The following is a 12,545-nucleotide window of genomic DNA, read 5'->3' on the forward strand; positions in this document are numbered from 1 at the left end:
CTAAAAATAAAATAAGCATTTTCTGTGACCGACAATACAGATTATTTCCGACAATTAATCCTACGTATTAAATATTAAATAGTATGCATCGCTCGATATAAATATTACTCAATGTTTTGCAAGAGAGATTAAAAAATGTAGAAATAAAGAGCTGGTTCCTCCCTCTGGATAGCTAGATTTAATCGTACAGTTGCACGCGATCGAACACATTTAACTTTTTATAGTTAACATATATAATATTCCAGTTCGCGTGTCCCTCAGTGACAGATAAAAATCAGTCAACGTAGTGGAAAATTACCTCCGATTGTTATTAGCCACGAGCGTATCGCATTTGCTTTTATATCACTCGCGATTATCTTTTCGCTATAATCGGTAATGTTTTGTAAGTATATATACATATAATCGCCGTTTCGCGCGGAATACGAATTCTAAATCTTTCGTAGAGGATATAGAGAGAACGAACGAACGAGATACTCTCGGTACAGCACCGGTTAGCCGGTGCTATAATAGCTTCCTGATTATTTCACGAGGCGCTCAGTTGATTTCCGTCGAGCGCGAATTGCTTCATGGCCGATTAAGCTGACAGATCGTCAAAAAATATTTAAAGCGCGAATATAATGTACCTGATGATCTCTGTCGCGTTCGACCACCGGGGACAATCATCTGTTATAATAAAAGTTGTCGTCATATACTCTCTCTCTCTCTCTCTCTCTCATCGCGGTGGAATTCACGCGACTCTAGTCCTTATTTCCCGCGGCGATGCACCGTGGGACGTCGCGCGTGATGCACGAGAGAGCCTCCCTCGGGAATCAGATATAATAAGAATGCGACGTCGAGAGAGCAGATGCATCCCGTGTGCAAGCAGGTGCAACGGGAGCGGCGGGTTGAGAAAAAAAAAAGAAAAAAAAAAAGAAAAAAAAAAATGAAGAGCATTAAAGAGGCTCTCGGGGCAGTCTCGGTGGTCGGAATGTGGTTTTTACGCGGATGTTACCGCGAGGGGGAGAGAGGTGGCTGTGTGTTCGAGAGAACGGGAGGACGTCGGGAGTGACGGAAGATGGTCGGTAACCCCTTTTCCTCTTCCGTTTCGTCTTCGTGTATACATTACTTACTTGTACGACGCGATCGCGTAATCACGAGCAGAATGTGAATCGATGAGCGAATCATGAATCATATTCGTTATCTTATCCGAGAGGGATTCGAGACTCCTCCAAAGATGACACGAAATGAAAATACGAGTCGAAAACAGGTTGCGTCCGAGAAATTTTTTTCCCCTACACGAGAAACTTTGTAACTGCGCTCGTTTAACGGGACTCGTTTAATCGATCTTCCTTTCAGCTATCGTATCGGTGACGTTCGATTTTCTTCACGCCTTTCTTCTCACTTCTTTAATGAAAAAAAAAGTAATGTTGAGGCAAAATCTAAAGTTTCATACACAGAAAAAAAAGAATATTCTTACTTTGACAATATCTTTAGTTTCAAAATGTAAATCTTGAAATGAGATTATATTGCGTTAAATAAAGAAAATTTGTAAATATATTCCTGTTATTTAAGAATAATTTTCTTGAATGGAGAGGAAAAAATGTTGGATAGAAAATAACACATGTTCAAATCGCAGATTATAATTTTTTTTAGAGTTAAAATAATTATTTTATTTTTAAAATAACAATTCTATAAGTTTTGATTTGACACTTACTTTTTTCTGTGTAGATATTCAAATTTTAGCGTTATTTACGGGACATCAAACAAGCTTTCACTTCGATCAAATATTAATTAACACAAAAGAAAGTTCAGAGGATTAAATAAAATAAGCAAAAAACTCGATTAAATTTCACTGAAATCGAAAAACCTTTCGAGGAGAAATAAACCAGAATAGAACGAGTTCTAACTCGCTGGAAGAAAGATGAAAGAGATCAAAATTTACGAGAGGCCTTGAGATACCAATCTTTACGACATGATCATTTTTACGAGCTATCACGATTTTCTAAACACTTTTTTCCCTAAAGCATAGTTTATACCTGCTCAAACCAAATAATTTCTATTAATATTTCTTACTTATCAAAGCTTCCAACACTTTGATTTAACATTCAATTATTCTCTGGCCAAGAACAGAACTCGTATAATTTAAACTGAATAGTAAACTTGTTGCTTTATCTCACATTCTTCGGACTTTGCTGATACATCTCAATTATAAAATGTAAAAAACAGTAAAACTTTTCGCAATTTTATTCAACTCATCGCTATCTTCGAATAAAAAATTTCTCTTACACTTATTCGTCGGAATAGGCGGGCGACAATAGCTTGAAAGAAACCCCAATGCGTAAAGGCGATAAAAAAAAAACAGAAATATCACAAGGACAAAGGGTGCTAATAATAGAGCTTCCGTAAAAATGTTAAATGTTTTATGAAAGTATTGTAGGAAGACACCTTGGCGTGATCGAGCATCAGAGAAGCGTAGGGGTAAATAAAAAAAGAAAAGGGATAGAACGCCATAAAAGGTACACGGCGGTCAATGAACAATGGTGAAAGAAAAGCGACTTGTGGTGGGCTTACGTTACCATAACGACAGGCGGTAATGCTTCGCGATGCCATTGCCCTCGGTGAGGGCATTATGTGTCTCTCTTCCCCATGCGCGCGCTACGGGGTGATTTGGTCTGTGAAACTTCTATTAGGGTGGTCTTTGTGCGGCATATCGGAAAAGGGTGCACTGGTTGCGAGTCCATCATATCGCGCACGAATTAGTACAGAACTGGACAAGCGAGTAGAAAGGGTGGCTTTCGCCCTAGGAGTACTTTCTTTTGACTTCTCGGTCAGTTTTTATTTGTGAACCTATCGAGATTCCCATAGCTTTATAATTATAGATAATGGAAAATAAAAGGCTTTTTTTAGACACTAAACTTCAGAAGCAAATAAATATGCATGGAGTCATATTCTCTCTCTCCAGTTTAAAGAAGAATTTAATTTGATGAAATTCCAATTAAGTGTATTTTTTATCTATACATATTTTCGTGGATTATACACAGTAAAAAATAAAATGTTAATTTTAACATTTTTTTGCATGTCCCAGAAAGTCCACTCTAAATTTTAAGTTAAAATAACTCATTTATTGTGTGTTACTTATTGACAAATTAGAAATGCTAAATAATTGACTTGAAAGTGAAAATAACATACAAATTAATTAAAAACTACATAAAAGAGTAGTTTCAATAACTTGTAAGAAATGTTGATAAGTTCATGATTACGATTGGAAACTTTATTTTAACTTTTCTTAGAATGTTAAACTGATTTTAAAACACGTTGATTGTTAATGATGTGTTAAAAGCACTCACAATAATATTTCATTTCTAAAAGACATACACAAAGTGTTAAGTTATGAAATTGATATAAATGTAATACATGAAAATGTTAAAAAATAATAACACTTCAGCTGTATGTTAATTTTACATTGAAGTGAATACAAGACGTGTTAATACAAGAAAATTTTAACATATGGACGCACAATTTTTTACTGTGTAAGACTGTTGATTAAAAGAATTTCAAGCTAAAAATTATTAAATTTAGTATCATGTATAACAGATTATTTATATTTTATTCTTATATTCAATCTCCCGCACACACGTGTCATATACAAATGTCAAAGCTCTGAATAAATATTTAAAAAATAATAATCGATTAAAAAAATGCTTAAAAAGCATGAGTTTAGCAAATATTATGACATTAATGTCCTCTAAGGTACGAATAATAGATGACAAAAAAATGAAAAATGAGCGTGATATCGGGCGAAGCATAGCTAAGGCGCTAACCGATCGATATAAGCGACTGATCGTGATAAAATAGATTTCCGGGCGATGAAGAGCAGACTACTGTAATTGAATTATCTCTCGTAGAGACTCGTCGAATACCTCCAGTATGTCGGAAGGTATCGACAGATACGTGTCAAATCGACCCAAAACTTATACAGTCATCCTGGCATGAACGGTGTACATAATTGAAACTGTTTTGACAGGAATAATCTCTGGCGGCTACGCGGTGTAAATTGCGCTAGAATAGACGGTTTCCGTTCGACTAATAACCGCTAATAACGGATTTTGACCTCTTCCGAGCGTGTAGCTTTGATGTTTTTATAGCAGCTCGAGCTATATAATGTTGCTAAAAATAGCAAAATAATATAAGCGAAGAAACGCGTGTGATTTTTGATATACACAGAAAAAAGCAAGTGTATCAAATCAAAACTTATATATTCATACAAATGCGTGCATTGTTTCATATATACGCAACAATTTATAATCTTCTTGGAAGAATTTAAATTTTAAAATTAATTAAAAATCTTAAATTTTAACAATATTAAAATCTTATTTCAATACTACGATTGTCATTTCAAGAATAAAATAATTATTTTAACTCTAAGAAAATTATAATCTTCGATTTGAACATGTGTTATTTTTTCTATCCAACATTTTTTCCTCTTCGTTCAAGAAAATTATTCTTAAATAACAAGAATATATTTTTCTTTGTTGAACTATTTAAAATGTCTTCATCCAAGCAAATTTTCTTTGTTTAACGCAATATAATCTCATTTCAAGATTTACATTTTGAAACTAAAGATATTGTCAAAATAAGAATATTCTTTTTTTCTGTGTAGATATCTAATATCTTTCTTCACCTGCTCGATGGAAATGAAATGAAAAACCGAGATGAGAATTAACGGTTCTCGTTTTACACCGTGTAAAGCTTTATCTAAGGTACATTTACGAGATATTAAAACGGAATGTTAAAACGTTATTTAACTGAACATAAACACGTGCAACTTCGGAGATGCCTATTAGACAAGACACGTTACGTTAGTCATAATTATTAGTCATAATTACATCTAACTGTCATTCGTAAAAGGATGATTTAAAAGCCTACGTGAGCTTAAGAGAAATCATGCTGATATATATTTTACAGGCACAAGTTAAGTATATACATAATTATCTTTTTATGACAACTATCTTCCTACCCTCTCCCCCCCATCTCTCTCTCTCTCTCTCTCTCTCCTTCTTTTTCTAGCCATGCAGTAATTTAATTATATTTCTTCCAGGTCATGACTTATCCATTTAAAACCGAGAACGTGCCGCGAGATGTTCACATTTCAATCCAATATACAAAAAAAAAAAAACTGCTACGAGATGAGAATTCACGCGTGCGCGCGCGCACGGGTCATTCTCATTTGGCACAATGGAAATCGCAGGCAAATCCATTCTTATCCGCATGCTCTCGCAAACATTATTAACGACGATATCACAGTTAGATAATATATAATTTTAAATCTTTTTAGTAAACATCGATTTCGCAAACCTATAATATTCGTAAACTTAATATTTTGCATAATTTATATATATATATAAATTGCAATTTCTTGCAAAACACTTTATTATGGATTTTACGATGGGAATTTTATGTAACACGAGCGCATGTGTATTATATCTACATTTTTCTCCGAAGCTATGTAACAATTATGTGTATATCGCTAATTCATCGCGTACGGAAAAAAACAATGCCAATTATGTCATCCGCATATCAGGCTATGATTTAGCGACGAGATTCACCTTGGGAGTCACTTGAAACTAGCACGAGAGTTTTATTAATGTATTACAAGTGATCGATATACTGCGTTTTTTTTTTTTTTTTTTGACGATTTTAAAACTTTTTTTTCAGATAAAATATAAATATATATCACGCATTATTATGCCATTGTTTTTGTAAGATTCACACGTTATTTATTTATTTTTTTTCTTCTCCATTATTACGCAATCGTCGATTACGATTGATTAATTTTGCCTCAGCTTTTGTAACGAGATAATTACTTAATCGCGTGGCGTAAGACGTTTTAATTAGATCTTTCGCGACTACAGCTACCCTGAAATACGTGGTGTCGCATTCCTCACAATGATAGGGATGGGGATGAAGAAAATACTCTGTCTCTCTCGCATTCCAGACGATGATTGACTCGACAGGTAATATTATTCGCGCGTATTCCATAACATATAGCACACGGTTTATTCTCGCGTTCCTCGAGCGATACTCGAAAACAGCGGACAGGTCGTTAAAGTCAAGTGCATTTATGTCATCGTCTACAGGTAGTAATACAGCAACAAGTGGTGCGAGGTATTAATTGCGTGTAAGAGCCGTTGCTCGAGGAGTCACAGTCGCCGTGATTGCGCGGAAGTATCAATTTCACGGGGGGGAGGACTCGCTCTCTTTCTCTCTCTCTCTCTCTTGTGAAACATACGGACACTCTGTATGTATATGTGTATCCGTGTGCCGACTCGCGACCTTCGCGGTCGACTCGAGGGATCATCCGAACCAAAACATTCCGAGCAATGTTATAGAATCGATTGAAATAACGCAATATATACTCATTATCGGAGTTTTGACGGAAAGAAAAAATATATTCGCTTCTCTCTCTCTCGCAAGAACAACTGTCAGGAGTAACAAGAGTTGGAACACAGCGACGTATGTGTACTTCGAAATCGAAAGAGAGAGAGAAAGAGAGAGAGAGAGAGAGAGAGAGAGAGAGAATCTGTAATTTTTGTCACTAATGAATATATAATATTCGCACTCTGTACTAGAATCGCATCGAGCCTCCGAAAGACGCCAAAGAATGCATCCTCCACCGTGAGAAAGCTTAAGCTCACATCGTCCTGCCCTCCCCACCCTTTACCACCCTCTCTCTCTCTCGCTCATCTCATCTTCTCGACTTACGTTCGTATGATGCTCCGCTCTTCTCCGGCAGCTGTTTCAGGACAAGGTCGCACCCGTTGCACTGAACACAGATCGTCGGCGACCTGGGGACTACCTCGCGCACAACAACACACCTCGCGGAGCGAGGGAACGAACCTCGCTCTTTCTCTCTCTCTCTCTCCTCTCAGCCGTCAGAGATTCAACCGCTCCGGTTTTCCGTGCCGAACGAAGTCATTCGTAATCTTTTACCGGGGGAGGATAATGGCGAGAGAAAACCAACCCGACACTGTTCACTCGGCGCCGTTTGCCGCGCATCTGCTCTCCCGCTGCTGCGGCTGCGATCGCGGGACCCGCGCGGGGGGCGGGAGGCTCGGCGGCGCGAAAGGGTCGCCGCGCAAACGCGGCGACAAGTGTGCCGCCCTACCGTGGACCAATCGCAGGCCGTCCTCGCACGTCGATGCGCACGGCACGTCGCTCGCGTCTCGCGTCTGCGTACAGGACGATTCACGAACTATATAGATAGTCGAGCTGATGCATGGAAAATTGGAAACTTACTTAATCGGCAACGGAAAGAACTGGGTTTTCCTTCATCCGTCCTGGTTTGTAAAATTTCAATCTTCGATCCAAATAAGTTGATACTGCCATATATTAAAATTCTGTATATATAATTTATGTAAAATAATTTATATAACATTATGTATAATTTGTTCTGTATATAATTAATATTTACAAGACTCTAGAGAATAAATGTGTGAATAACAATTGTCCTGAAATTATCTTTATTATTTTAAGGATTTTTCATACTCCGATGTCACAGACCTTGCAGCCAGCTTCACGAAATAATTCCCGAGACGAGAAGATTCTTCATGTAAAACACATATGATAGAGATTTGAAAAAGAAAATTCCATATCAGTTATTTAAAAGGAGATAACATTAGCGAAATGCACAATTGCAACTCATCTTTGTAATTTATAACGTAAATTTATGAAACTCGAAGCTTTGTATATGTACGAGAGAAAAAACTGATAATAATGATAAAAGAGTGGTATGTATATGTACGTATACACTATGATTTCGCGATACAATGAATAATTTTCATACTGCAATTGTATCAGAAATCATGATCTTTTACTCAGATTGACAACTAATTTGATTTCTATCTTCATAAGTTATGTCAATAATAGATTAATAAATCGTATCTATAATATGCAAAATTTTGGTGGCGAACACATAAATGCAATTTTGTCAAAAACAATATCACTTTATATTTTTGATTATTACACTTTATACTGGAATTCCTTATCTGAAGTAATTTAAAAATTTTTTAAACTCATTAAACATAAATCACATTAGGTCTGTCCGTTTTAGCTTAACTTGATGCACTAGTTCAGAGTTTATCTTTTTCCTTTTGCATTTTGGAAGAAGAAAGATAAACTCTGGACTAGTGCAGCCAGTTCAGCTAAAACGGACAGACCCATTATGTACTTGCAAACAGATGAACATTGATATTAATTAATTTATTAAATGTGCATCTGTGTAATCTTATAAAGTTATTATTTTCAAACATTTTTTAATGTATATTTATATATTTTAACTTATAATCAACACTAATAAAATGATAATTAGAACTGAATATTCAATTGTATAATTTGGCTTTTTTTCGCATATGTAACGTTCCAGGATCATTAAAAAGAGCACACTCTTTTCGAAATGCAGTTTCCTTCAAATCATATATAAAATCGTTATTTAGAGGCTTCATTCGATTACGTATAGGACGTTGGTGTTTCAAATTATCAAGCGTAGAAGACACTTCTGACATCGAGCAAGATGCTTCCTTAACTTCTTTGATAGGTGCACTACTATTTTCATTATCATTTATACATTCCCTCGCATCGCTCTCAGCTTTTGCAGACTTATCAGAGTCTGTTTGCGCGATCGCATTTGTATCGCTTGAACCGAATATTACTTCCATCACCATTCGTTTAAGATCAGGATGAGCATCTAATTTTTCAAATCCATTATTCATCATATACTCTACCAAATTTGGTAGAGTATCTACTATCACAGTTTTATTGCTTTCTTCTTCAGCAATATCTTGATTTTCAACATTTTTGTTTGATTCTTGTTGTGTGTGTTTATTTGTAGTAGTAACTTCATTTTGTACAACAATGTTTGAATTGTTTAAATCTGCAGGTATTTTCGACTGACAGGACGATGCAGTTAAATCCATAATGTTGGGATCATTCACTTTCTCCTCTCTGGACGCATTCACTACGTCAAGGACGATATTTTCATTACATGTATATTCATTCTGTGGTATTTCAATTACTAAATCTGCTATAATTGCACGATTGTTTTGCGCGTTATGTATTTTATTACAATGCGCGACGCAATCGCATTTGACGAAACATTTGAAATCGCACAACTTGCAACGATATCGATTCCAACCGATATGAATTGCCATATGTCTACGTAGATTGGGCATGGATGTAAACTTTCGTTTACATAAAAGGCACTGCAGTTTCTGGAAGTTTGCGATGGTGGCTATTTTTTCCATTAGTAAAGTTTGACTCTTTTCATTCGACTGTACTGAAGATGGCAACTTGGAATTATCCTCCTGTACTTCAATCACATCTTTCTCTAAAATTTAACAAATCAACAATTTGATTATTTTGATAAAATAAGGACAATATTAATAACTTAAAAAAAAAAAAAAAAAAATATATATATATATATATATATATATATATATATATATATATATATATATGTTTTAAATTTACTTAAACAAAACATTTTTTCATTGCATTATTGAATGTAATTACAAATTAAATATTCCCACCTTTAAAATCAGCTAATGGTATCTCATTAGATTGATGGCCTGATATTTCTTCCTTTTTACTTTCTATCTTTACAGCATTAATCTCACTTATATTTGTACATACAACTTCGGATGATTGTGAATTTGTGTTGGACACAGAATTATCTCGAGTCTCAGTCTCAGAAGACAGTAATTCGCTATTATCGTCATTTTGTGTTATCGTTGTAATTTTATGAAGATCATTGTTATCCATATAATTAGTAAGATGATTAAGGTCTTTTTCTAGCATATCCCAATCTTCTTTACTAAGACTAGAAACATGTTGAACAAGAATGGATGTTTCATTTTCCTCACAAATCTTGGGAGATGACGGTGCAGAGTGAACATCTAATATACATTCAATGCATTATATTATTAATTGATATATATTACCATTAATTGTGTTATTAATGTTCAATATACATATTTTTTTACCAGATGACTTTATAGTTGCTGCATCAGAATCTTTTATTTCACACGATATATTATCAGATGTTGAGTCTGGTGATAAAGTTTTATTAGATTGTCCGATGATAGTTTCATTGTATGCAACAATTGGGGTTTGACAATTTTGCAAAGGAGTTGACAAAGCCGCTCTTATATTAAATCTCTTTTTACGCCTACCACTACTACTTTGAGGCTCTATAGTAGATTTTTTATGATTTATTGATTTCTACAAAAGATAAAATTATTATGTTTAATGTGTACTTTTCTGTTGATAAAAAAAATAATTAAAAAACATTGACAGAGAGAGTTTACCTGAGTTTTATTGCTATTCTTCATTGTTACATTTTCCAGAAAAGACACTTTAGTCACATGAGCATCCTCTAAATTTTCCATCGCAATTGTTTCTCTGTGAAATGCTTTTTCTTGAATATAAGGTCTTAATTTACGTACCTCTTCATTATTCTTTCTATGAACTGTAAATTAAAAATTATAAAGATAAATTATTTCAAATCTTTTTTTAGAAATGTTATAGTATTTAGAAACGTGCTAAACTTTGGCAGCAAAAATAATATAAATTAATATCTATTTTATAATAATTACCTTTATATAAATGTCGATAAACGCTCCATGTATTTGCAAATGTAGCTGTACAGAAAGGACAAGGATAACATAAGCGCTGAGATGTATGCAGTGTTTTCTTATGAACAGTTAATGTTTTCTTTGATGAAAATTTTGCATTACCTGTAAATAAAGACAAAGAAATTACTTAGGTTGGTTAAATATTTTATAATTGTCTTAAAAAATAAGAATTGTTGATTACATATTGTGCAAGCCAAGTTATTTGTAGATAATCTATCTGCTAATAATTCATTCTCTTCATCGCTCATATCCATTTGAACAGCACTATCACTTTTTTCTAATTGATTTTCAAGTGCTTGTTTTTTTAATACGATGGTATTCTGATCTGATGTATCTTGTAATTTTGTTACCTGAAAAATAATGTTACAATCAACATAGGAATAAAAATGTGTAATAATCACATGTGCGATGTAATTCTAGGTATACATTTTATTATTAATAGATAATAATAGATAATAATAGTGGTAATAAAGATAAATAATAAAGAATAATGGATTAATATAACACTTACTTGTTCTTTCATTAAATCTGCAGTATCAACGACTGTGTTTGATGATTTAACAGTTTGATATACTGCAGAACAGTTTGTGTTTATAGATTCCAAATAAATATGTTGATTATCTAGAGTGTTAGAAATTGTGTCTCTTAGTTCACTGGAGACATTACTATTCATATTTTCTTCTCTTTTTTTGTTGAGCATATTTATTACAGTACTGAGATCTTTTTTATGTGATTCTTTTGTTACTTGACTCCTAAGTATTCTATCATTCTTGATGTTGTCTTTAATTATTGTCCGCTCCGTCTTACACATTTGGATTATTGATTCTTTACTAGAGTGCTAAAAAATTGCAAAAATTGTCATACATATGATAAGATAACAGAAATGACAATATATAAACGAGTGATATTATCTACTTACCAAATTATGATTGTGCAATACATTTCTATGAAGTGTAATATTAAATTTATTCTTGCAATATACTCTTTTATGAGATATCAAATTTACAATACTCCTGAATAAGCTGTGACAAGTACGGCACTCGTATATAATATTGCATTCATAGGATAAGATAGATTTAACCTCGTCAGTGCCATTCTCTAGGAGCTTACTAACTTGGCAAAGATCAGATACACTTGTATCAATTGGTTTTTGCAAGTTGGATAAATCAGGACTAATTGTACTATTCGTATCCTTGCTAGAAAGTTTTACTTTGCCAAATTTCTCATTCTTCTTCTTGCTCTTACCCTTGGTCTGTATAGATTTCATTTTCTGAAAATACAAGTACTTCAATCAATATATATATATATATATCTTTAAAGCCTTTACAGACTTTTAAGTACAATTATAATTTAAAGCCTTTCTTGTGATACACCTAATAAATTTGAGTGGTTCATATGATGTTATTTACTACAAATCTCTGACAATATTTACATCTGATTTTTTTTTACACTATTCATTGCATAACACTTGGGATATTTGTAATAATGTATCTAGAAAGTTTGTGCGGAAAATTTGTCCGATAAAAATCATCCTGGTGGAAATGTAAAGAGATTCTTAACATAACTGCCATATGAAATTCATCCAATTTAATGAGCTTACACGTACATAATATATATAAATATGTATAGAATTCAAAGAAACTTACTGATATAAATCATACCCTAAGCGCTGCCCCCTAAAATATAACGCTTGCAAAATCAGTAGAGCGTCTTCCGATCTATATTCGTACAACAGAGCGTACGATTATCGGGCGTCCGAAAAAATCCGCGGAAGCGTAATGTTTTTTTCAGACAGAGGTGCCACAGTGTACAGAGATACGAGGGACGAGCGCGTGTCTCTCCTTCATTTTACTCGCCAGCCTCGACGTTCATCTCTTG

At 34.0% G+C, this 12,545-nt stretch overlaps 2 protein-coding genes and 1 long non-coding RNA gene across 5 annotated transcripts in view; 1 reads left to right on the forward strand and 2 right to left on the reverse strand.

The window, feature by feature from the left end:
* The window catches only part of Tsp66e (Tetraspanin 66E), a 28,258-nt gene extending 21,215 nt beyond the window's left edge, over positions 1 to 7,043 (reverse strand). For 2 of the 3 annotated variants that reach the window (XM_072901081.1, XM_072901080.1), the window contains exon 1: positions 6,742 to 7,042. The gene's annotated coding sequence lies outside the window, so the exon portion shown is untranslated. Of the gene's footprint in view, positions 1 to 6,741 lie in introns of all 3 variants that reach the window. The other variant, XM_072901079.1, reaches the window with a different exon arrangement.
* A 133-nt stretch (positions 7,044 to 7,176) lies between these two features.
* Positions 7,177 to 7,957, forward strand: LOC140670475 (uncharacterized). The gene is made up of 2 exons (XR_012047569.1): positions 7,177 to 7,319; positions 7,513 to 7,957. It is a non-coding gene; the product is annotated as an uncharacterized lncRNA (long non-coding RNA).
* An 87-nt stretch (positions 7,958 to 8,044) lies between these two features.
* On the reverse strand, positions 8,045 to 12,448 carry LOC140670469 (uncharacterized). The gene is made up of 9 exons (XM_072901075.1): positions 12,314 to 12,448; positions 11,587 to 11,937; positions 11,179 to 11,505; positions 10,849 to 11,017; positions 10,629 to 10,769; positions 10,341 to 10,501; positions 10,017 to 10,254; positions 9,564 to 9,929; positions 8,045 to 9,361 (listed from the first exon to the last, which is right to left on the reverse strand). The coding sequence occupies exons 2-9, from the start codon at positions 11,932 to 11,934 to the stop codon at positions 8,358 to 8,360; spliced, it is 2,754 nt and encodes a 917-aa protein (XP_072757176.1). The 5' UTR covers positions 11,935 to 11,937; positions 12,314 to 12,448; the 3' UTR covers positions 8,045 to 8,357.
* Positions 12,449 to 12,545: the final 97 nt, after the last annotated feature.

Source organism: Anoplolepis gracilipes, chromosome 10 (genome assembly GCF_047496725.1).
Source record: "Anoplolepis gracilipes chromosome 10, ASM4749672v1, whole genome shotgun sequence".
Taxonomy (NCBI): Eukaryota; Metazoa; Arthropoda; class Insecta; order Hymenoptera; family Formicidae; genus Anoplolepis; species Anoplolepis gracilipes.

What these genes read in the sequence shown, in the direction of transcription:
- LOC140670469 (XM_072901075.1), bottom strand. Translation starts at nt 11,934, where the DNA reads ATGAAATCTATACAGACCAAGGGTAAGAGCAAGAAGAAGAATGAGAAA. An exon ending in AGAATAGCAATAAAACTCAG is followed by an intron (nt 10,255 to 10,340) that starts GTAAACTCTCTC and finishes TATCTTTTGTAG; the next exon opens with AAATCAATAAATCATAAAAA. An exon ending in ACCATTAGCTGATTTTAAAG is followed by an intron (nt 9,362 to 9,563) that starts GTGGGAATATTT and finishes GTTAAATTTTAG; the next exon opens with AGAAAGATGTGATTGAAGTA.